This window comes from Crinia signifera, chromosome 9 (assembly GCF_055691185.1).
Source record: "Crinia signifera chromosome 9, ASM5569118v1, whole genome shotgun sequence".
NCBI classification, from domain to species: domain Eukaryota; kingdom Metazoa; phylum Chordata; class Amphibia; order Anura; family Myobatrachidae; genus Crinia; species Crinia signifera.
This window is the reverse complement of record NC_139225.1, coordinates 16,597,311-16,623,798: the sequence shown is the minus strand read 5'-3', so window position 1 is coordinate 16,623,798 and position 26,488 is coordinate 16,597,311. Positions and strand designations below refer to the sequence as shown.

Genomic DNA, 26,488 nt, shown 5'->3' with positions numbered 1-26,488 from the left:
GATACTTTGACTCCACTGTCCGAAGTGTCAGTGCAGCTTTCCTATTGGCTAGGAAAGACTTTAATCTAGTCTAGATATGAATAATAACAGGTGTTGCTATTAATAAAAGTGTGGTGTGTGGGTGTGGGTGTGTGTGTGTGGGGGGGGGGGGGGTAGTTAGTGTTTTATGTGAATGACTTGTGACCTAATTAATAAAACAGTCTCCAGTACAACACAGAAGTAAAAGAGAAAAGAATTGATATAAAAAACAAGTGACGCATGCAGAAGAGGGAGGAACTGGCAAACAAATGAAAGTGAGAGCAGGCAGACCGGCTGTAAGGAATGAATGATGACCGCATTCTGTGGGAACTCTATTCAGAGCCAGTGATGCCAGGCACAGAGGATTTAAGGCCATGTTGCTGTGAATGTTGGTATGCTATACATCCCTGGAAGTCATAAAGGTCTTATCTAGGAGTCTGTGCGCTGTAATGGGAGAGAGGGCAATAGAGGTGGGAGCTGCGGTGTCCTGAGGTGAGGTCTGCTCACATACTGATGGCCACCGCGGCCTGTGCGCTGTAATGGGAGAGAGGGGTAGTAGTGGTGGGAGCTGCGGTGTCCTGAGGTGAGGCCTGATCATGTACTGAGGTCCTCTGCAGCCTGTGCATTGTAATGGGAGGGTAGTAGTGGTGGGAGCTGTGGTGTCCTGAGGTGAGGCCTGCTCGTGTGCTGAGGTCCGCTGCAGCCTGTGCGTTGTAATGGGAGAGAGGGCAGTAGTGGTGGGAGCTGTGGTGTCCTGAGGTGAGGCCTGCTCATGTACTGAGGTCCTCTGCAGCCTGTGCGCTGTAATGGGAGAGAGGGCAGTAGTGGTAGGAGCTGTGGTGTCCTGAGGTGAGGTCTGCTCACATACTGAGGTCCTCTGCAGCCTGTGTGCTGTAATGGGAGAGAGGGCAGTAGTGGTGGGAGCTGTGGTGTCCTGAGGTGAGGTCTGCTCACATACTGAGGTCCTCTGCAGCCTGTGTGCTGTAATGGGAGAGAGGGGTAGTAGTGGTGGGAGCTGCGGTGTCCTGAGGTGAGGCCTGATCATGTACTGAGGTCCTCTGCAGCCTGTGCATTGTAATGGGAGGGTAGTAGTGGTGGGAGCTGTGGTGTCCTGAGGTGAGGCCTGCTCGTGTGCTGAGGTCCGCTGCAGCCTGTGCGTTGTAATGGGAGAGAGGGCAGTAGTGGTGGGAGCTGTGGTGTCCTGAGGTGAGGCCTGCTCGTGTACTGAGGGCCGCCGCAGCCTGTGCCTTGTAATGGGAGAGAGGGCAGTAGTGGTGGGAGCTGCGGTGTCCTGAGGTGAGGCCTGCTCGTGTACTGAGGTCCGCTGCAGCCTGTGCGCTGTAATGGGAGAGAGGGCAGTAGTGGTAGGAGCTGCGGTGTCCTGAGGTGAGGCCTGCTCGTGTACTGAGGGCCCCCGCAGCCTGTGCGCTGTAATGGGAGAGAGGGCAGTAGTGGCAGGAGCTGCGTTGTCCTGAGGTGAGGCCTGCTCGTGTACTGAGGGCCCCCGCAGCCTGTGCACTGTAATGGGAGAGAGGGCAGTAGCGGTGGGAGCTGTGGCATGATCCGTGGCCAGCCTGACATCGGCGTATTATCCCTGCACTAGACGGTTCCATTAACGGTCTCAGATCTGACAGGTGACTCATGAAGAGACTTCCCTGCATCATTAATCCTTCAGTCGGCAGATTCACACCCACACAATCCGCCACCTAATGAGTACAGGGGACCAGCTGCCCTCTACCTCTATCTACGGAGGCAGGAATTCCCGGAGGCGTTGCTCCTTCCCGGAACATTCATTAGGGTGTTTTATGTCCTATTTACTAATGTCTTGTGGTTTATTTTATGAGCAGCGATCAGATTTCCGTTCATCATTTATTATTATTATTATTATTTATGTTTTAAAGGCAAAACCCGGTGTAACGGGCTGGGAAATATACAGTCGCCAATACAACGCGTCCGGTTTTGCATTTTGAACAACACGGATTTAAATCCTGCCACAAAATCTGTGGGGTTTTTGCAATTCGTTTTAACACAATTCGTGTTATGCAGCATGGTGCCACCGTTTAGGGCGAAGGGAGAGGCCAGAGAGCTCTGTGGTTGCACAGACTTTTATTTCCTACGCCCGGCAACGGCTGACCTGCTCGTCCCCATGACTGCCATAAGTCGCCCAAGAGAGAGTGATCCGATGCTGGGTCCTCAGGCGGAGATCCAACACTACTGCAGCAGGAGGCATTGATTCCAAGGAAGCAGCAGCGAATGCAACGCGACTGCATCTGACTCCTCCCTCAGAGGGAGGGGCACAGGTGGCCCCCTGTTGGCATGTAGTTTGGTTTTAAAAAAAACAACAATCTTTTAAGCTAAATGTAGTGCGCATGGGGTAGTGCTGAATCTTCATCTAACTGCCAAAGTCACAACGATTATTGGTCCTGAGCATCGGGAGCCAAGGCCCCATGACTGCACAAGTGTACAATGCATTACTGGGAGTTGACTAAATCCCATGAGACTTTGCACAAAAAGTCAGAGGCTGAGCGGCTTGTGCTGAGCTCTGCTTAGTGGAGCTCATTATATTCTTCTCAGGCCCATGGAGGACAGCAGCAGCAGCGGACTTGTCATGGGAAGGTTTTTAATCAGCACTGAGCATGTCAGGGCTCCTACAGAGTACTGTACAGAGGGACAAACACAGGATTTTCATATGGCATTTTATCTCTCTCTCTCTCTCTCTGTAATGACAAGTGGGAGGGCCCCCCCCCTGTCTAAAGTGACCCGGGCCCCCTCAAAGGCTTAATCCGGCACACGTGTGTGCTAATATTGGTGCATCCATGTAGATGTGTGTCATGTGTTTGTGTGAGGTATGAATCATTGGATCGACATGGCATAGGTTGAGTCATAGGGCGACACAGTTGTAATTTTGACACAGAAGTGGTCGACACAAAGTTTTTTGGGGTACCATTTTAAGCCATGTGTAGCCCAAATTAGGCTACTTCTCCCAATCATATTCCTTGTTGGGTAAAAGGTTGAGAGGGAAGCCTTTGCATCAACCATGTGTGTTGACCAGTGCCATGTCATCCATTTCATCCTGTCAACTTTTTGTACCTGTCGATTTTAAGGGCCTGTTGACCTTGAAAGTGGCAACACACGTATACAAAGATGTCACTAGAAAAATGACACCTCTTGTACCTTTTATATATGGGACACTTAGAGGGGGAGATGTATCAATGCTTGGAGAGAGATTGAGGGCCAGATGTATCAAGATCAAAAAGGGATAAATTGGAGAGTGATAAAACAGCCAGCCAATCAGCTCCTAGCTGCCATGTTACAGGGTTTGAAAAATAAGAGGTAGGAGCTGATTGGCTGGTAATTTATTATTCTCCATTTTAGCCCTTTTTGAAGGTTGATACATCTAGACCAAAATACCAGACGATTAGTAAGTTAGTTTAATTTATATCGCACACTTTTTTCCAACAGGACTCAAGGCGCCTAGCTGCCATGTTGGGGGGGGGGGGGGGGGGCAGTGGTGGCGCTAGGACATGGCACAGTCGGGTTGTCTTTGGTGCCCGCACCCTAAACCAGCTACTTTCGCGCCAGTGTACGTCGTTCTTGCATCTGAAGGGTTTCCTCAAGTTGCTCATTGTCCCCATCACTGAACGCAGTCCTCTAGAGACAGTCACCCATTATTATCTCATGCCCACTGGAACTCTCCATTGTAGATCCTCCCTTGGTAAATGCCGGTTTTTCAATGCTTTCTTTATTTTCCCCCCGTGATCATCACTTTTAGCAACGATGTCTGTACGGAACGCTCTGTCTGATTACACATCAGAGGCTGGACCGCCGCCACTATGCACAAGAGAATCCAAAGAGCTTTTCTTTTCTTCCCAGTATTCAAAGGGACGGTCCCCAGTGCCACTCTGCCCATTATTCCTCCTACAATGATCCGGCAGCACTTCAGCTGAAGTCTTTGAGACATAGCTGCAACAATACATTTGGGCTTCGCTTTTAAGCCTGTTTAGATGTAATAACAATCTTTATCTCGTGTCTGCTGTGGCAACTCCTCATCAGCGTGATTACTCTTACTATTGTAATCCTTTTTGTACAGACAGGAACAGCGGCGCCGTCAGGAAAAGCCGGAGGGGTGGCGGTTGTGTGCGCGCCACTTCAGCTGACAATGTGTTCCCAAATCCACAGATTAATGCCTTCTTACACCTTTATCTATTGGCAACAAAACTGCTTTGAATGCCCTCTTGCTGTTCCTCTTGTTGCTGATTCCTCCTTCTTGCACCCGAAGGGCACCGGGCAGGTTATATTGGGGCTGCAGCACTCTGCAAGAGGTGGCTGAAAAATAGTCAAATATGTTATAGCCAAAGCCTGGATCCAAAAGTTTTTTTTTGTCCATTTTGCCATAAAAGTTTTTTCTTTTATTGTTTAAACTTCTCTATTCCTCATTCTTCAGATTGTGATCAGTAATTGAATACTCTTCAGTGTCATGAACACCATGGCAACCACAGTCACAAGACACAGGATGTAGTGAGCAGAGAGGCTTTGGAACACACCTCTGAGCCTTGTTTTTTTTTTAGATCCAGGTAGCCCGGGCAAATCCCAGGGGATCAATAAGCCCACTGTAAATTACGCTTGCTAATTTGCTTCCCCCACATAATCTGTAAACAACTGATGAATTGATGACCCACACTAGGGGACTCTGAATCCAGGAGGGCCCACACCGTAAACTAACCCAATTCTTGAATACTTATCCCTCCGTTATACCGCAGCGCTGTAAAAATCAACTAGATTGTGGTAATTTCCTTCACATTTTTTACTCATGCGTAGTAGAGAAATCACCAGAAAAATGGCCGCTCCGCCACTTTCCAGGAGACCTCTGCACATTAGAGTCTGAGCCCTCCTCCTCTCTTAAAATGCCCCTGAATTAACTGGCATCTATTCTGGTCACTTGCGTGCTTAGCTGTTCCATTCTGTAATAGTCTCAGCTGCTACCACGCGATCGTGTTATTGGAGTCTGTTTTACATTGTAATTTAAAGGTAACAGCCTGTAATTCGCAGGCATAAGCGAGATTCCTGCAAGCCATTCAACTGGCAAAGCCAACAAGGTCCAACCACATCTACTGTCTATCCCAGTGGTAGCCAACTCCAGTCCTCGAGAGCAACCAACAGTTCACATTTTCTAGATCACCTAGCTGCTGCACAGGTGCACTCATTACTGACTGACACATTATAAATGATCCACAGGTGGAGCTAATTTCTTCACTTGTGATTCTGTGAAACCTGGAAAACGTTAACTGTTGGTAGCTCTCGAGGACTGCAGTTGGCTACCCCTGGTCTATCCCATCCAGCATCCGTTCTTGGAGCAACCTAAAAATGATTTGGTTTTAAAGCACCTAAATGCCCGCCTTATGGGCAGCACTATATTTACTGTGTGGAGTTTGTATATTCTCCCAGGGCCTGCGTGGGTTTCCACCGTGTACTCCGGTTTCCTCCCACATTCCATATATATAGTGGTAGGTTAATTGGTTCGATGGTATGTGTGTGTACATGTGGTCGATTGGAACATCCATTGGGGCAGTGAATGGCCAAATATTCTCTGTACAGCGCCACAGAATATGTGTGCGCCATATAAATAGCTGGTAATATATTATATTCTGGGGTATTTCGGTAACTTGACGTGTTCTTAAATCTGCTGTGGATTCAATTTTCACAAGGCTTCACGTATGCTGTACTGTAGGACCCACCTGATGGTTATTGTCCCTATGGGAAATTATTATTGGGGTACAAATAGAGAACACCTCTGTGTATTCCGCTGCCCTTTCCATAAAACACAGCCCTGCCAATAATCCCGGAAGCAGTAGTGCGCATCTGCGGGGGGTTTATGGAAGACCACGCAGAGATGTCTCTGTCGGTATCTGAGAGATGAATAATGCATGATTGCATTTGCACAGAGAGATTAGTGCATATTGACAGAACGCGGTTGGTGCTGTCAGCGGGGGATGAGAATTCCCAAAGATCTACGTGTGATGGCTTCAACACTGCTTGTAAATCATTTGTGTGAGATGCCGATAAGTGCACGTTACGTGCAAGGGGGAGAGGTTGCCACCCTGCTCTCTCCTATCATGTGGTCACATCATTGGGACAGGTCTGTGTTACAGTGCTTGTACATCCATGTGAGTCATTACACCGTCATTTCCCAGTTATGGAGCGTGCCCTGTTGTCGGTGACAGTTCACGTCCGATTGGTATAATGAATGATGTTCTTGTTGCCCAGAATAATTCCACCCATTACATGTCTCAGTGTAAATATTTGTTCTTCGGAACCAATTTTAAATTATCCATTCGCTAAGAATTAGTGACATCACTAAGACCCAGAGTAGTTCTTCATGTATCGGGGTGTCGCTGGTACCCACTATATGGATAGGCTGCAGCCACAATGATGTCACTATTTTCTAGTGACTGGATAAGGCTGCATTCTCAGTGAAGTCATTTGCAGTGGTGTCACTGGTTCGGCTGCACTCTCAGTGATGTCACTGGATCCTAGTGACTAAATAGGCTGCACTCTCAGTGATGTCAATGGCTCCTAGTGACTGGATAGGCTGCACTCTCAGTGATGTCACTGGTTCCTAGTGACTGGATAGGCTGCACTCTCGGTGATGTCACTGGTTCTAGTGACTGGATAGGCTGCACTTTCAGTGATGTCACTGACTCCTAGTGACTGGATAGGCTGCACTTTCAGTGATGTCACTGACTCCTAGTGACTGGATAGGCTGCACTTTCAGTGATGTCGCTGGCTCCTAGTGACTGGATAGGCTGCACTCTCAGTGATGTCGCTGGCTCCTAGTGACTGGATAGGCTGCACTTTCAGTGATGTCGCTGGCTCCTAGTGACTGGATAGTGCTGCACTCTCAGTGATGTCACTGGTTCCTAGTGACTGGATAGGCTGCACTTTCAGTGAGGTCACTGACTCCTAGTGACTGGATAGGCTGCATTCATTATCCCTGATGTCACCAGTTCCCATATAGTTGATTTTTATTTATTACTGTTGTATTTTTTTTTTGCAGGTTGTCTATGGCGATATGTCCGTGCCAGCATGTCACTCTCTGGGTACATGCCTCCTCTCTGTGACCCCAAAGACGGGCATTTGTTGATGGATGGAGGATACATCAACAATCTCCCAGGTATACATGGTGACAACAAGTGTGAGAATAGGTACTTATTTGTATGTAGGACACAGGGCGTACCAGCTACCATCTCACGCCATGAGACGCTTCCTGTCATTTTACAAACTCTATTCAGTAGAGATGAGAGCCGCCATCCGATTGGTCGCATGTGGGTGTTTTTCAGATGTCCGCAGTATTGTGTAACTTGGCCGCTGAGTGATAGCATTGGTGCAGATTTGTAGCCAACAATACAGAAAGTTAAACCCTTTATATGGGCGTACGGGCTCCTCGCCCCCTGGCACACACCTGTACAGAGAGACTTGGCATCGGGTGGCATTCACTGTAAGCCGACAGAATACAGTTATTGTGTCAGCGCCTTGCAGTGTGTTTCCTGGTCATGTAGTTATGGTCAGTGTATCACAGCGGGGGGACCGGAACACCTCACGGAATACAGGCTACCCGTCCCACTCCCCGTACCCCTGCCGTCTGCCATTTATAACTATCCCTAGATAAAGGGCTCCAGCTCTCTCTGTGGCTGACCCCTGTCCAGGACCTGACCGGTAACATCTTACTCTCACCCCGATGTCTTCTAGCCGACGTGGCCCGTTCCATGGGTGCTAAAGTGGTACTAGCCATCGATGTGGGCAGCAGAGATGAGACCGACCTCACAAACTACGGAGACGCCCTGTCCGGCTGGTGGCTGCTGTGGAAGCGGTGGAACCCGCTGGCAGAAAGAGTCAAGGTGAGATTTCCCAGGTGTATCGGTGCGAATCCACACCGTGACTAACGCGCGAGGCGATGCGGAAATCTCTGGGCAGCCATGCATTCAGCCGCGACAAACAGGGATAGATTTTGTGTCCGCATGTAATGGCGGTGGTTAACCCATGATCGGGATTTTTATGTCGCTGCGTGCAAATCCAGCAGAGACGGGCACGGAAGTGAGATCTGACTCTCTAGAATTCTCATCACGCTTGTAAGCTCCGCGCAGTTTCCAAGTCTCCCAATCTCCACCATTACAGACCAGGTTTTACGCATAGCCATGCTTGAGCACAGGTGACTTCATTAGTACCTCAGCCAGTTTGATTTCACCTTCTTGCCTACAGCATGGATATCACCAAAACCTGGACTGAAATGGAAAACTTTGACTTGCGCACTTGGACATTCTTGGTCCATCTGTGTGAAGTGTGTATGTTCTCCCCTGTTTGCATGGGTTTTCCTCTGGGTGCTCCGGTTTCCTCCTACACTCCAAAAACATACCTAAATGTTGTGTTAATGTTATAGGTAATATAGATTGTCAGCTCCTCCGGCAAAGGTGCCGATAGCAATATTCTCTATAAGGTGCTGCGGATCATGTGGCCTCTATGTGCCTGGCCCTGCCGCGACGCATAAATACTCTCCCATGGAACGACAGTAATAAAATGCAGAGGCCAATTCTGATTAACTCCAGAATGCGGCTGAGACCAACTGTTCATTTAGCAGCGGTGGGACGAGAGAGAGATTGATGTAGGCGACCTGCAGCGTTACAGCCGCTTCGACAGCACAAGGCTCACGTTTGTGGTTCGGCCGCGGGCTGTCTGACTGTGATCTAGGGTTCTTGTTGCTGCAAAACCCGGCAATCTGGTTGGAGGTCTCCGGACATGGAATACGACCAGGAGGGCCGGGTGATTGGGATCTCTCTAACCGTATTATCCTCTGCCAGGTGCTGAACATGGCGGAGATCCAGACCCGCCTGGCGTACGTGTGCTGCGTGCGCCAGCTGGAGATGGTGATGAATAACGAGTACTGCGAATACATCAGGCCGCCCATCGACCGATACGGAACACTGGAATTTGGAAAGTTCGATGAGATCTGTGTAGGTATCCCAGATATGTCGGGTTCCACCGGGAATGGGGGGATTTGCGCCCACCATGCTTGGCATTCGTTAGGGTTTCTGTACACCAAGGGAAAAAGATGGTTCCTCTGAAGGTGGGGCCTATTAAGCGGAGTCTAAAAAATCTCGCCGTGTTTAAGCCCCAAATCTTACAATGCTTTTATCGGCAAAACCCCCACGGGATCTCAACTTTCAGACATGGAAGAGGGAAGGTGACGGCCTGTGGCTTAGGGCTGGGCTAGGAACGGTCTGGGGCAGGTGACGGCCTGTGGCTTAGGGCTGGGCTAGGAACGGTCTGGGGCAGGTGACGGTCTGGGGCTTTTTTGCTGGATCCATGTATATTTTTACTATGCTTTAATTTTAGATGACATTGTGCAGTATTCAATGCCGGTGCGAGCGGCCGGCGAGGGGGTTAAACTGCGAGGATCACAGAAAACCAGTGATCCTCGCAGTTTAACCCCCGCGCCGGCCGCTCGCACTATGCAACGTTCCGGGGGAATCCTCGCAGTCACAGAACGGCGAGGATTCCCCTAAACTGCGAGAGCCGCGGCTAGTGCAGCAAACTCGCTGTAATTAGCCTCGGCTCTCGCAGCTTTTGGAGGCACATTCGCAAATTCCCCCTCGCTCAAAAAACGGAGCGAGGGGGAATTTGCGAATGAGGGGGGGTCAGTTGAATACTGACAGGGTGCAAAAAGTCCTGCTCGCAGTCACCGCTCGCCCACGGCATTGAATATATGCCATTGCGTCATGGAACTGTGTAATTTCCAGTAACATCTGGAAGATAATGGCAGATATAATGTGTTAGGGACTAATAATCCTGTCCACGGCTCTACAGTGGGATTTGGTGCAGCGTATCTGTCAGCGCCCGCACCCAGTGCGGTTACGTGTTCTGCCACATGATCTGTACATATGTAGCGCTCACTCAGACGATCAGTGAAGTGTCCGCCTTTTGATCTACGGCAATCTTGCGGCTCTTCAGCCGAGTGGATGTGACCGGCCCCCTCCCCTCGTTATAATGACAATGTCTGGCTTATTGCATGAGAAAGCTTAATTACAGTTTTAGGCAGCATGAAGGCTAATGACCATCATCCGTTTTACAGCCCAGGCAGTTACGGTTGTCAACGACTACGGATCCTGACGCGACGTATTCCGCCGCTCTCTCTGTAACCCACAAGGCACTTAATACACTCACTTTGCAGAATGGAGTGCTGTTTGAATTTCCAATGAGAATTGCGCAGCCATTTATCAGCCCAGGGGTCTGCGCATTAGGCCCTCGTCTTCCTCACAAAGATTCCTTATTACGGTCTCTTATGCGGGATGACTTCCCAACATCTCAATTAGCATAAAATACATATTGTCCTTGTTCGACCGGCCCCTGACGTCTCCCGCGGCGACATCACCCGTGACAACGGCCACTGCCCTCCTGTAATTCAGAGCAGCCAGGACAAAGCCTTTGGCGCATCTGTCTGTATTCCTTACGCTGCTTATACGCTGTATGAGGGGATCCGGCTCATACATCTGAAAGGGAATGAGGGAGAAGGCAGAACGAAGCGGGATTTAAATCCCACAAGTCTAGAGGGCCACAAAGCAATAAGCCACGTCTCTGTCACCGTTCCGGATGCTGGTACAGTCCGACAATGCTCATTTTAGCAAATACAGACAATGGGGGTTATTCTGGTTTGTACGCAGCAGTCGCCAACCATCGAAGGATGTGGGTGGATCCCACTAGGCTTCGAATGGATGTTACTGTGTAACATCCATTTGCAAGCCCCTGCAAGCGAACTCGCCCTTGCGAATGGGTAGCGGCCAGGCCACCATTCTCAAGGTGGGTTTTGGTGGACTCACAAGGCTGCGAATTCGCAGCCTTGCGAATCAACCCCCAAAATGTCTTATTGTGTCCGGTACAAGATATGAAGCAGATGTGACCGGGACGGACTGGGTTAATTTGGGACGTTTTACTCCTGTATGCTGGGATGGTATTAACCCCTTTCTCCCACCCCCCCCCAGGATGTCGGCTTCCAACACGGTAGGACCGTGTTTAACGTGTGGGGCCGCAGCGGTGTCATTGAGAAGATGCTGAAGGACCGCCAAGACACGGGCAAGTCCAAGACGTCTGACGTAAGTACCCTGGCTGTGGATTGCAGTATTCCGGGCATTGGCTGCGATCCCAGCGTGTTCATGTGCTATATGTATGTCTGCTGTCCAGCGACCGAGCGCGGGTATTAGGAGGGGGCTCTATAGCTGGGACAGAGGACCGATAGTACCCCCAGCTCAGCAGCTGCAGCCTCTGTACACGGCGGCCATAAGGTACGACAGAAACGTGCTGGGATCACGGAGTCAGATAATTAGATGTCAGGCAGTGTGAGCTCACATCACCCGTCCCGGGGGAGGATCCTCAGGCAGCACAGTGAGAGGGTAATGGCCCCTATGACTGGTTGGGGATTATCTCTCTGTACTGTGTAATTATGGAGGAGATTGGATGTAAATGCAGTCCCGCTGTACAATGTCCTGATCCTAGATGGAATTACACCCCCCCCAAGGTCGACAGGTGTCTAGGTCGACATGTGGCAAGGGACACAGTGTTAGGTCGACATGGGTTAGGTCGACAGGTAGGAAGGTCGACATGGTTTTATTTCTTTTTTTACTGATTTTTTTTTTACCCGAATGTCAACACAGTCGACATGGACACGGTTGGAATTTGCTCGCGATGCTTCGGGCACGGTGCCTCGCTGTGCTCGGCACACTATTTTATTCTCCCTTTTATTCTCCCACCACGCCCTAGTGGATGGTAGGGCATGAAATACCGCCTGTCGGCACATGTCGGCTTAAAAAACAGTAAAAAAAAACATGTCGACCTAATGCTGTGTCGACCTTGTCCTATGTCAACTTTGACACCTATCGACCTTCACCCATGTCGACCTTGCCACCTGTCGACCTAAAGTAGTGTCGACAATACGACCGTATCCCCATAGAAGGCTACAGCTCATCTCTCACATATGTCCCTGCCCCCATCTCTCCTTACTGCTCCTCCTTTACCCGTTTCCATGAGTCACCAGTAATATAGGCAGGTCTCTCCCATCAGTGGCTCTGCCTCCTACCTCCCCGTGTGCCCCACTGCTTCCCCCTGTGTGCCTCTGACCTCCCCAAGCACGGCTCTGTAGTACATGTAAATTCAAAATTGCTCAAATTCAAATCTAGGGCCGGTCACTATTATTCTGCAGTACAGATTGTCCCCTCTGTGCGCCAGACTCTGTATCCTTGTTTCTCCCCGGGATATTAGTTTCTATGTAATGATGATATATGAGCAGTTATGACTTCTAATGCATCTTACATTGGGGGAGAAGTCACCTGTGCAGGAAGCCATCCCTGACGGAGCTGACAGTCGGCGTCCTCGCTGTGTGTGGCTGACAGGTGCCCGTAATACTCTATTTACAGCTCAGAACAGGTGGCAGAATCCTGGGGGGTCCCGACCGTAACGGGAAACTCACTTCTGCTTTGGAACAACAGGGCTCTTAATGCAAAGTTAAAAGCAAATCGATATTCCTAGATTTTAAAGCAAAGGATGCAGGGAAAGGTCATTACATAGAAGCGGCTCTCTCAGCGCGGGGAGGTAAGTGATCCCATTCTGCTGCTGCTGTAGGTGGTGCCGCGTCCATGCTGTCAGCCGCACCACAGCAGTTTGTATGTAAAAGGAAATGAACTTCTCTCTCTGGAGATGAAATGTCAGGACTGCGCCCGCCTGCAGCCTCCGTGGATGGAGCGGGGGACAGGGATACTGGGCTTTGTATGTGCTGCTACTACATCCGTGCCTCTAGCGTGTAAACATAGGTCTGTAGGGCAGAGCGGCTTTGATCCAGCATAGTCCGTGTATTCGGGCTGAAATGCTCTGCGCTGTTCATCCCTGGTGACTGGTAGCCCACACGCAGGTACGAGGAACAGGTGACGGTCATAAAGGAAACTAAATGCACCATCTACGATGTATTTGCTGAGTAAGAGTCGCACAGAACTGCGCCCACTTTAGCGTCTGTTTCTGTTTTCTTAGTTGTGGGTTCCACTTTCTGATTCCACTGGTATCAGGGTGATACAACACCCATAGCTTCTGTAAAGGGTGCCCGTTTCACCCCCTTGTGTTAACCCTTCCCCCAGCAAACATCCCTTCACCCCAACCCTATGTTTCAAACACCACTGCGCCACCCTTGACCCCCCACCCCCCACACACACACTTACATCTAGCCCAACCCCGTCCTAAACCCTGCTCTGCAAGTCTGTACCCTTTATACTGATAGCAAACTCATACCCGCCTCTCCTCCGCACCCTTCCCTGTTACGTGCTCTCTTCTTGTCCGCAGCTGAACACTTGCCCGAACGCCTCTTTCACAGACCTGGCCGAAATCGTGTCCAGAATTGAACCCATGAAAACATCTGTTGTGGATGGAGGTAAGTGACGTGACGCGCATAGGTCTTCCAAGTATATGGATCAGATACGTGAGGCTCCGCCCATCCGCGGGCTGAATGTGTTTATAAGGCGCATGATATAACCAGATCACAGATATTTAGAAGGTGCTGTCAGGAGGAGCGAGACGTCCCAGTTTCCAACAGCAGAAAAAGACATTACTAATACCCGTAAGGGCGATCCTCTGGTACATATATCAGATGTGATACAGACGTTGGTATCTCTATACAATGGTCTATAGATTAGGTCAGGAAAGATTGTGGGCGGTCCCCATAAGTGACCAAACGATCAGACCAGGTTCCACTTCTAGGGCTGTGGTCACTGCATTTGAAATAAACCTAACTGACATTGACTGCTTTGCTGTTTTAGCTTATTAAAGTGTATGGAAGCACCAGTACCATGTAAATGATGTCTCGGTACTGGGGAGCTAATCCTTTATCCCGCCTGGTTACTCCGGCTTCTCTAGCGCAGGCGAGCAGTGTGACCAGGAACCAACCGCAGAGGAAAATGCTTTTGGATGTCTAATGTGGAAACAGTGGGGTGATCAAGGCAGAGTTGCACGCAAGTCCGACGCCATTACAAGTGCATTGCCCGGACCTCCCATATGCAAGTTACACATATGCATATGCCGTTACAAGCGCAGAATCCTGGGGGACTGCGCTTCCCATTACTATCACTGGATTCTGTGCGTTCCCACTGGCAGCAGTGGCTTCCCCTCTATCCATTATTTCCTCCGACGATTCTCATTGGTTACCTCGTATTCCCGAGTCGCCCGTCGCAGATTCACTTCCCAAAACCTATTAAACCCCCGACGTCTGTTAAGCCCGACATATTCATTAAGCAATTGGAGGAGGCCATCAATTAGTGCGTATAAAAGGAAGGAAACATCTGGAGCTGGGCTCGCTGGCTCCGGTCCATCTATCCTGTAACAGAAATCTCTGGTGCTCAGCAGTGAGCGGAGTGCCAGCAGCTCCTGTGCCGCGTCCTGGCTGCAGAGTCACCGGCACAGCTCCGGATGTGTAACATCGCACAGTACATCCAGCGCGGACGCAGGAGGAGGCAGTAATCCACCATAATGGGGCAACTCACCGTCCTGGGGGGGATGAATCAGGGATTATACTATAATGACACAGCTGTCATCCGTTATTAATGAGAACAATCACGTTTGTTATTTATATCCAATGACGTTTTTCACTTTACATTTTTTTTTTTTACTTTCCCTCGTAATCCCTGTATTAAGCTGCACTTCCCTGTAACCCGCACTGATTGCTGGCAATGCTGCTCCGACATGGAGAGGCCTAACGTATGTGAGATATACGCTCATTAGTTTGGTCCTCTTAAGGTTGACCAATGAATGTCGACATGGCCTAGGTCGGCACATTAAATCGTTAGATATGGCTAAGATCGACACCAGCATTAGGGCGACAGTCAAAAACGGGACCGTTTTTATTCTCTGAGCCGACATGTGCCAACAGGCGGAAATTCATGCCCTACCATCCACCAGGGTGTGTTAGGAGAATAACATAGTGTGCCGAGTGCGGCGAGGTACCTTGCCCGAAGCATGGCAAGCGCATGCGGTACACTAAGGGGTTATTCAATCCCCCGCCGCTATCTCCGACGGAGGAACTAGATGCAGCCTCCTATTCAATGCTGTCTTTCCCGTCAACACTGAACATGCATCTCGGCAAAACAAGTCCGTCTTTAAAAGCGGTCGGGCTTGTTTTGCCGAGAACAGCCGTGGATTGTCGAGCTCGCAGCCGGATCTCAATGATCCACGGCCGTTTCTCGCGGCCACGCCCCTTTTCCGGCACTCGGCAGGCGGGACATTGAATCGTGCCTGTCAAGATGCAGTAGAGCGGACCAGAAACGGAACCAGGGCACGACCAGTGGCAGATCTAGACTTCTCTTCTAGGGGGGGGGGGGGGGGCGGTTTACTGTTTAAACTTGACCCTCCAGTCCTGACTCCTCCCCTTCCCATTTCTGACTCCTCCCACTGTAAGACTGTGGCCAGCCCAACAGTCGTGACCCGGGATTGAATGCCCCCTCTAGATGGGGTCCATGTCGACTATATCAACGTGTGGGACAAAAAAAACCCATGTAAATCTCATGTTGTCCTTTTTGACTGTCGACCTTGCCATTGACGACCTTATAGGACCAGCTGTGTGATCCGTCCAGTCTGGATTGCTAATAGCCAGTGTTGCTTTGGCTGGTGGTGGCCGGATCTCACCTGTGGTCAATCCATTATGGCTCAGTTATGCTGCTTTTCCACAGGTGTTGGTGAGGCAGCTGCAGCTGATTCAATGCACAATGGCTATGCTTAGTCTCAGTACTAGTCACCAACCCGCCACAATGACAGAACACCATTACCGTAATGTCGGAACCAGTGGCTGTGCGCGCCAGAACGGCGCAACACTTGAACCCCCCCCATAGAGGCAAGGAGCAGCATTTTATTGAATAATGGGGTGGTCCTAAAGTCTGGTAACAAATTAGAATTCATGCTTATTTCTCCATGGTGCTCCGCAACTCTCCCAAATGCAGACGCCCCCCCTATATTCTGGGGTCACTCTCTGTGAGCTGTCGGACCTGTATATAGGAGCATTGCGTGCCCCCTGACGAGCGCCCGTTCTGCCGGGGAGATTGCCGCTGACCCAGATAACCTGCCGGATATAACCGAGGGTCTCTCTCTCTCGCAGATGAGTCGGATTATCAGACCGAATACGAAGAGGAAGATATATCAGACGTGAAGAAAGAGGATTATCTCAATTTCTCCTACAGTAATGACAACGCCTCAGACAGTGTAAGTAGACGGATCTCTGGCCCTGGCAATCAGTCTGCGAGGGATGCTGCAGATGGGCATCAGGCCTGGCGCAGAGTTGGACGCGTGCCGATCGCCCAGCTGCGCTTGTGGGGCACTCGCAGTGCACACATGCATCGGTTCCCTGGCCATGCTGCTCGCAGAGAGCGTTTGTGGGGGGTTATGGGGATTGGCAGCAAAGATGCAGGCATGTAGCAACCGTCTTGGGTGCGCATCTGTAGAAAACATGGTGCCAGCGCCTCCGTTCCTCATAGAGGTACTGCTATCTGAGACCGATGCCGCCGCTGCGCACGCAGTTTTGCAGCCTGTGCGCGTCACCATACAGAACCTGGCGGCTGCCGCCGTTGCATATTTTTGCACCATTTCCGTGTACGAGATCGCAGCTGCAAATGCGTAGAGTCCGTCTTGGCCTGGGGATATTCTCCCACTGTGTCCCAGGTGCAATAAGGCAATGTAGGCAAGACAATGGGATCATCAATCCCTATAGTTACTGTCCACGCAGACTGTGGCGTCATCCACCGGTCACACAACCCAGTGGTGCCCACAATGACCGCGCAGGACGCCTTGAGAGAAATCATGGCATTGCGCAATGTCTGGCGTCATTGGAAGACGTTCGCACTCGCAGAGCAAATCCCTGCTGTCTTCCATCGTGTCCTCTCTGACCTACGCTCACCCCAATTACCCCAGCCTGCACCTTGTTACTCATCCAATTATCAGATCACTCAATCAGATTATTTGGTTTTATTACATTATTGCAAAATGAAAGCATCAGCGTCTCTTCCCGCTCAGTGGAATACAGCCGGCTGTATCCGTCGGCGAGGGGATGATGCTGTGGGAGCCAGGCGCAGCGTAATCTGGCTCTTCATGTCTAACAATGCCGCAGCTGCCCCACATCGCACACGCAGCAATTATCTCCCCAGCAGTTGTGTGATCACTCTGATTAAACATGATTGAATTATTAGTCGCATCCCAGAGCTGTTTTATGGAGGACGATTGGACAGAAGCCCATTCGCTCGTTCAGCACTGAAAACAAAATCACTCTCTAACCAGATTCAAGAGAGATGATTGGTGGATAATAACAGCTGTGTACTTTATCGGGAAATTAATGATTCATTTTTAGATCTTGTCGTCACTCTGTATGCTAGCGTACTGAAACCTTTAATATTCAGCGGCCTTTCAGGTGCTAGCCGTAGCCCAGGAACCCTTGCGACGGTTTCGTTCATAATCCAATTGATTCCATGCTTACCCACTGATCCGATGTCTGTCATGCAGCCATCTACTAACGAGATTGTGTTTCCATCCCACAGGATGACGAGGAGGCAGAACTGGAGTTGCGTCAGCGGCCTTCGGCTGCCAGGCGCCGCGGCGGAGACCGGACGCAGGAGAACAGCTGAGCCGATGCGGAACAGGAGAGCCGTTCCGCCTTTACCTTGTGTGCTCCGGGTCCCTAATCTGTTTACGGTTCTTGTGGCCGCCAACCTCTCCTTTTAGCATGCGGCGACTGGACGTGGACCACTCGCCGACCCATCTCGTAGCAATGGTCAGGTGACCTCTGCCGCCCGCTGTGTACCAAGGTCGCGGAAAACCAAATAAGACGACAAAACTATAAAGCCTTAAATACATTTCATGTTTTGTAGATGACAGTGGTTTGAGATGATGAATATATTTATAAATTATATTATAAAGGGAATCCTTGCGTAAGATTAATGATAGGGACTCATTATATTAGGGAACGAATGGTCGCTCATATATCGCTTGTACGTTAGGTGAGATCTGTGTTCATTTTGTTTGGCTTCCATTCAGATGTTACTGGGAGTGAATCTATTGAATAGACCACATTGGGTTTATAATCATCGTGCCGTTGTAGAACCGGAATCCACGGGCACTGCTGGCGTTGGAGTCAGAGGGAATGGGGGGGGGGGGGTGTTTGCAACAAACTCCATCCTCCCCTGCTCTATCCTAAACAACGGTGTAACGCTGTACGCAGAACACGCTGGGGGCTGAGGCGAGATCTATTGTGCAAAGAAGAGACAGATTGTGGAAATGAAAATAGAACGTGTGCAATTAGTACACGTGATGATGCTACGGCAACGTATGTTGCTAAGTGCCCAACACGTCAGCTTCCAAGGCACCAGTTACCGTACAACCCAGGGCCGTTGTCGCGTACAGCTCTCCATAACGCCATTCGGGCTGTGTAATAACACAGGGATAAAGCGCTTGCGGATGGTTGCGCCTACTACAGGGGAGAATTTTAAGGAAATGCAAACAAAAACTGATATTATTTTTGGAACAGACAGACCCTGGGCCTTACGTAATAGAGAAAGTACAGCAGAGTTACTGTAACCGGTAGCGGCCAATAAAATAATAACTTTAGTGACGAGATTAGACTGCTGGGTATTGATATCTGATTAGATGCTGCAGGTTTGCTGTGTGCCACGCCTGGTTTGCAGCTGAATTTGCAGTTTCCTTCGCAATAAATGACAATTCCGTTTCCTCATTTTGTAAGTCGCGGGCCAAGCTCCGGGCAGGAAAGTATCGTTGTTCAGGTTTTTTCCAGCATAGAATTCTATTTTATGGTCTTTCATAGTTGTGAGGTGATGAATATAGTGTAAGACCACCATATACCAGCCCCACGGACCCTCATCTGCTGATTTGCACACTTACAGCCTAAGCAAAATGGCTGAATCACTCTACGCAGTAATATTTATGGGCGATAAAAGAAACGCCCCTCCGCCTAATCCAGCCAATCGGTACGCCCCTGCACTTTACACAGTGGTCTAGCGCGGTGCCTGCCATCTTGTTTCAGTCAGTGCCAAAAGTTTTTAGTTTTTTTTTTTTTTTTTTGCAAATAAAACCACTGTAGAACAACTGTGGGACCACAAGTACCAGCATGCCTTCTCATTACTGGTTTTGCTGGGGCTTGTAGTTCAACAGTTGGAGAGACAACGGTTCGCATGGCTTGCGCTCCGACGTGCGTTTCGCCCAGACAGTGGTTTGCAATCTTTTTGTGCCTTTTTAATAGATGGTTTATTGGCTTCCAGATTCCAACGCCGACCCTGTTACCGGCCTTACCTGGGAGCTGCGGTGATCACGTGGGTGAGCTCTCTGCCTGGCGGGATATTTGCTGTGTAATAGGAGGGTGTACTGTATATACAACAACGTGTGTGTCCCCTATGTACTACACATTTTATAAAATAAAGGACTGTTGGAGTTTGTGACAGTGTCATGTTATTATTCAGGGGGGCCGATGTGATTAACGTCCAATGCGGGAAAGTTTTGTATCCATATATCTACCCCTCTGTCTATATCATCTCATACGTGCTGAGCACTCCCCTAAATACACCCCAAGCTGACGATCACTTAAATTCAGGGTTTCCAAATATGTCAGTAAATTGTCATAAGCCGGACATTGCTTCTGGCCAGTGTCCACGGGTTGGGATCATTTGGTCTACAGCATGTTGGTCGACATGGGTTTAGGTAAACAGGTCATTAGGTCGACACAAGCATTAGGTCGACAGTCAAACGGTCGACATGGGTTTTTCACAGGTTTTTTTACCCGAATGTCGACACCATTTCAAGTGCGCTTGGCAGAATTTTATTCTCCCACCACGAGTAGATAAGGCACACTTTTTCTTCAAACTAATTGGTTTTGACAGGTCCACGCCCCTTTTATACAGTTTGTCCACGCCCCCTTTTATTTAGTTTGATATCAAACGTGATAGCGTGTGATAGCTCGTATCACGTTTGATATCAAAAGTAGTATAAAATTAATATTAACCCCCGTATTAAAATATAATTGGTTTGATACTGTAACTTCATACACTGATATTGGTTATGTGAAATAACACATATATAAAGTACGCGATATCTTAATCAGCTGGAAGAATTTCTAAACATAATGCTAAAAAAGTTGTTAGAAAAATATGGTATACAACAGATATATAATTCGTAGAAATGTAGATCTTGTTTTATATCAAATTTGATTTGTGTAGGATGTCTCGCAACGCCGATCATCAAAACAGCCGGCTGAAAGCCAGTTATTATAACGTATTAAAGCCGGGGAGTTTTTGCGGTTTTGATAAATATTATAAAGCTTTGAAAAATAAATTTAAAAGATCCGATGTGAGAAAATGGTTACAAGAGCAAGACGCGTACACATTGCACAAACCGGCTAGAAAAAACTATAAAAGGAATATGATATGTGTATCGGACATAAATCAACAGTGGCAATGTGATTTGGTATCGCTCATAGATCTGGCAAAGCACAACGACGGCGTAAAATATATACTAACCGTCATCGATATATTCAGTAAGAGGGCCTGGGCTGAAAGTCTGACTGCTAAGAGCGCGACGACTGTCGCTAAGGCTTTTGAAAAATTATTCCAACAGAGGGACGTACCGAGGAAACTACAAACCGATAATGGTAAAGAGTTTCTAAACAAAGTCCTAAAAAAGTTGTTAGAAAAATACGGTATACAACATTTCACAACCAATAATGATGTGAAAGCCGCCGTTATAGAACGCTTCAATAGGACTTTAAAAACACGAATGTGGCGATATTTCACGGCGAATAATACATACCGATATATAGACGTTTTACAAGCGTTCATTACCAGTTATAATAACACATACCATAGAACGATTAAGCGAGCTCCGAATGAGGTTGATGGCTCTAATGCGCTGGATGTCTTCAAGACGATATATGGCGATTACTTTAGAAGTAAGAAAACAAAGGCTTGTTTAGCGGTCGGGGACCACGTTCGTATCTCAAAATATAAGGATATATTTCAGAAAGGTTACAAACAGAGTTTTTCTGAGGAAATATTTGTAATACGCGGCGTGAACACTAAAGGACTTAAGCCGCTTTACACGTTGGAGGATCTCTACGGGGAGGCTATAACGGGTAGTTTTTACCCCGAAGAACTTCAAAGTATACCGAAAAACTATAATAGGATTTACAAAGTGGAGAAGATTTTAAAAAATAAGACGGTTAGAGGGAGGAAACACGTATTAGTCAAGTGGCGTGGATACCCCACAAAATTTAACAGTTGGGTCGCTGCATCGGAGATAAAAGATATATAAACAAAGAGGAAGATGGATGACAAACCCTTCTACATAACATTGCCGAGTAACGCCTCAGCCGATACATTTCCACAAAATAAGATTTCTGACTATACCACAAAGTTAGCAAGGCCGATAGACTTAAGTGGAGATTGGGAAGTAGCTCTTACAGAAATACAATACCCACACACCTGGAATACAATCGATGTGCGTGATTGTGTGTTGAAAATAACAAAGTGGGATGGGACGAGCGGTACAGCAACGAGGGTTTGCGTTAAACCGGGGTTTTATGAAACCATCGGGGCGTTACTGTTTTCTTTCAACGCTGAAATTGACCGACATAAACTGGATGGTTTAAAACTATTGTACGATCCGCTTGAACGAGAGATAATCATCGACAACAAGGCGATGTACAACATCACAGCCGGTCCTAAATTGTCGAGAATACTGGGGTTATACCCGAAAACTAAGTTTTTAAAACCGTGCGCCGACATCAGCGGAGGGCAATATACGCTCTTCGTGTACACAGATATTATCGAACATCAGAGGGTCGGTGATAGTTATGTCCCGTTGTTGCGCACCGTTGAAATAAAGGGCCGTAACAACGAGATGGTCACTATACGGTATGAGAAGCCCGATTATGTTCCGTTGTGCAAGACGCATTTTGACACTATAGCCATAGAGATAAAGAATGATCAGAACGAAAACATGTCATTCAAGTTTGGGAAAGCGAACGTGAAACTACATTTCAGACGCCGCAAATCCGAATTTTATTAAAGACAATGGTGGCCGTTAAAAATTATGGTGACCCGGGGCTCTACGCGCAATATTATAAAACACAGGCCGGTAATGGATTACCCGGTTTTCACGGCAGCGCGTATATGTACGGGTGCGGTTTAGGTGGAATTTTTCGAAGCCTGTTCAGAAAAGCGGTACCGCTTTTCCGAAGAGGGCTGGCGATAGCAAAGCCCCACGTGAAGAATGCAGCACGCAACATCGCGAAAGACGTCATCGGACAAGCCACAGCGGCGGTTGTGAGCAAAATACACGACGCAAATCAAGCGAAGCAAGATGGATCAGGTTTAATCTATGCCAGGAAAGGGGCGGCTAAAAATAAACGGAAGCGGGCAATACGACTTCCGACATGGTGCAGACCCCTTTTAAACAAAAAACGGAGCAGACGCGGCTTAATTAAAAAAAGGAAACCGAAGCGAAGGGTCGGTGATATTTTTTAAGCATGTCTTTCATACACAATGAATCCATGGAATGCGCAAAATCTGAACTTGACCTTTTTGACGTACCACCGACGCAGACCAGCGTAGAGAAAAGCCTCTACGTCGAAGTTCAACCTTTGGCGGCATTATCCGAGACCGCGCCGCTTGAATTCTACATAGCGGCCAGCGGGGAACACTACTACGATCTGAACAACACGTTGCTGTACGTGACCTGCAAGATCGTACGGCCTGATAACACGGCTATACCTCAAGACGCCAAGGTCGCTCTTATTAATTACCCCATAGCAACTTTATTTAGCCAGGTTGATGTCACTTTGGGCGATAGGCTCATATCGCAGTCCAATAATCTTTACGCTTATAGGGCCTACATAGAGACCATACTGAATTATAGCTCAGATGCGTTATCCACAAAACACACAACTGGATTATTCTACAAAGATGTGGCTGGAGAACACAACACAAGAACCCTGGATGGTGTAAACACAGGGTTTATAAAAAGGGCAAGAACAACGGCACAAAGTCGAACGGTTGAATTATTGGGGCCGCTACACTGTGACCTTTTTCATCAACATAAACTAATATTGAACGCCGTGGACTTGAAGATAAAACTCATTAGAAACAAAGATGCATTCTGCTTAATGTCTGCTGAAGCGGAGGCCTTTAAAATTCAGATTGTTGCAGCGTCCCTGTTTGTGAAAAGAGTTCAGGTCTCACCCGCAGTCCGGATTGGACACGCCCAGGCCTTACTGGCCACCAACGCCAAATACGCGATCGATAGAGTGGGCATGAAGATCTATAGTATACCGACGGGGAGCCGCGTATTTAATTTAGAAAACCTGTTTTTAGGCCAGGTACCAAAAACCGTTATAGCCGCTTTTGTAGATAATGAAGCGTTTTCAGGAGCCTATGACAAAAACCCTCTACGGTTTGAACATAAAAATGTAAACTTCGCATCCCTATACCTGGATGGAACACCGCATCCGGCCAAACCATTTCAACCAGACTTTGAACACGGTAACGCGGTTCGCGAGTATATGTCGCTCATTCAGATCACAAATAAGCAGAAATCAGATTCGGGTATACTAATTGACCGTGAAGAGTACCTCAACGGCTACACACTATTTGCTTTTGATCTGTCGCCTGAACAGGAATGCGCGGAGCATCTGTCTCTAATCAGAACCGGTAATCTACGAGCTGAATTCCGGTTTGCAGGAGCACTAGACCGGACAGTCAACATAATAATATACGCATTATTTGATAATATCATCGAGATCAACCAGAGGCGCGATGTGCTGTATGATTATCTATAAATGAAATAAATAATTTTTATATTTATCGTATATTTACCAATATTCATCACCCCAAGCAGCGATATGAACACATTACAGATAAATTGTATACTGTACGCTAATCCGGTGACGCGGCTGTTTTTTAAAGGGACCTTCCCGTGCGATACGCTACCGAGCGGTAAACTATCGCAATACCCCTGCGCGTTTGTAATCAACACACATACCAGCGCCCAACCGGGGGAGCATTGGTTGGCCGTTTATTTTAACAACCAGAGCGAGTGTTACTTTTTGGACTCTTACGGATTAGAACCTGACAACCCCCTATTCCCAAAGGCCATAATAAATTTTTTAAACTCAAATTCAAAAAGAATTTACCACCAAAATAAGCAGTTGCAAGGTTTTAACAGTACCGTTTGTGGACAATATTGTATATACTTTATATTTTTCATGTGTAAAAATTACAAATATACAGATGTGTTGGCCCGTTTTAGTTATGATACAAAACGTAATGATCGCTATGTATCAAACTTTGTAAGACGTCTCCCTAGAAGTCATTGTTTGAGTCGATATACGGGTAACTGTATACAGTCCTGTGTCACCAGTAACCAACATGTGTTTGATGTGTAATACAAAATTGTTTGTGTAACTTGTAACTAATGTTGTGATTGAAATGCTGTATGTACATTGCTTATGGTTACTTTCTATTAAAAAATCTTGCTTATTGAACTTTATACCGTGTGATTGTACATTTTTGCAGACAAACTGATTAGAATCAAAGAACAAAACAGCATTTTATAAATCATAATCTTATTTTATTGGTACAGACAAAATGTATTTACAGCAAGTTAATCACGAATAACACGATAAACTTTACAGTTAAAACAATACACTAAATACATGATACAATACAAATTAAACGTCATCGTACAAATTAAACGCACAAAAATACATTGTATAAAAACATTATAAATTAGTTATATGTTAAAGGTTCAACCACTGCGAATCCTGAAACAGATTTACGGATCTTTTCCTCGGTAGTAAGTAGCTGTGTGGCGTTGTTAACCCGGGGGAATTTAAAACATTTATACGACTTTTTTTAATGTTGTGTATTGGGGAGGATATATTTACATTGCCAATTTCATCATCGTAGATTTCAGCTTTTAAGCGATCTAACTGTAATCTGTTTGATGCATTACCAACTACAGTGGACGGGATATTCAACTCAGCCATAGCGCGCATAAATTCAATCCAACCGTTAGGCATTTTATGACTCGTCACGCTGTGATTTTGCGTGATACCCCTTATCAAGTCTAACACATTGGATCCTGGCACTGTGACGCCTTTATACATAAACACACCCTTGCGGTCCCAATTCGCAACGTCTTTAGAGCGAACCATTTTACTCATTAGTATTTCACAGTTCTTTTTATACCGCGCATTAACACTGTTCAAGACATCGTGGTAAACAGCGTCGGTAGCATCATCTTGTGTAGGGTTAGCGGTATCCTCAACAGCATTTGCACCGGGTGATAAAAGCGTTAAAGTTGACATTTCTCTATCAGTTTGTTTACTCAACACCAGGTATCTCTGTAACACAGCTGTGTAGCGTTTTGCCTTTTCATACTCTGATAAAGCATTATTATGTAGTATACTTATGATCTCAGCATCTAGGCTTTGCGTGGCTGTTTTGCGTATATCATCGCCGGTTGGTTTGTTGTTTAAACGGTCTATCTGTTGCTGGGGGACCAGATACATTTTCTCAGCGTATTCCATCAACGATTAGACAGTAGTCCGGTAATTAATGGAATGGCAAATCCTAGCAACGATCCGATAAACCCACCCGACTGTTTCACCAACCTCTTCTTTTTCCCAATGGCGCATTTCTTATTACAAAGCGATTTTATAAGGTTCCTCTTCTTTTTAAGGTAGTTCAACTGGCGCTGTGACAGGGGTATTTTACCTTTAAGCGTGTTGAGAGCAATCTCACATATGGCTGTCACCAAATCGTTTGAAGCGTTGGATAATATAGCGTTTCTTTGGGCCGGTTTGGCTTTAATGAGGGTTTTTAAAAGGGCCCAATTACGCCTTATCCTGGTCGACATGTTCACAGCGGTTAGAAGTGGTAATGAATGACTATAGGATGCGCGGTTATAGCTATTTAGAACCCCGCTTCTTAACAACATAAGCTACTGGTGTGTCGGGGGGAAATAAACCGCTTCGTAAACGATAATCATCAAGGGCATTGTTTCTTAAATCAACCAGTAAATAACCGTATGGTGGCTCCGTAGCGGACTCATAGGCTTCAAGAAAAAAACGATATTTTGATGGGTACATTTGTCTAGCCAGAATGCTAACCTGCATTTTATCCCTGGGGTTTTTAAACAGGACCATATATTTTGTGTTTAAATGTATAGTCCTGCTCTTTCTACCTTGACAAAATATGTTTTGCACAAGGTACATGACACTGAGATTACGATGGTGCACATACTTTGTGAACGCTTTCTCAACCTCAGAATTATTACTCGCTGCATCCATCAAGTCATCTATCACCGTTAAATTAATCTTATCAGGGGGAAAAAGCTGGTCGTCGCTAAA

The 26,488-nt window shown here is 47.4% G+C and overlaps 1 protein-coding gene across 4 annotated transcripts in view; it reads left to right on the top strand.

The window, feature by feature from the left end:
• PNPLA7 (patatin like domain 7, lysophospholipase) overlaps window positions 1-19,523 on the top strand; it is a 118,030-nt gene extending 98,507 nt beyond the window's left edge. For all 4 annotated transcript variants that reach the window (XM_083161176.1, XM_083161175.1, XM_083161177.1 and 1 more), the window contains 7 exons: window positions 7,073-7,189; window positions 7,765-7,913; window positions 8,871-9,023; window positions 11,049-11,159; window positions 13,390-13,477; window positions 16,187-16,290; window positions 17,616-19,523. In XM_083161176.1, coding sequence (XP_083017302.1) covers window positions 7,073-7,189; window positions 7,765-7,913; window positions 8,871-9,023; window positions 11,049-11,159; window positions 13,390-13,477; window positions 16,187-16,290; window positions 17,616-17,702 — 809 coding nt within the window. In that variant the 3' untranslated portion in view covers window positions 17,703-19,523. The remainder of the gene's footprint in view (window positions 1-7,072; window positions 7,190-7,764; window positions 7,914-8,870; window positions 9,024-11,048; window positions 11,160-13,389; window positions 13,478-16,186; window positions 16,291-17,615) is intronic.
• Window positions 19,524-26,488: the final 6,965 nt, after the last annotated feature.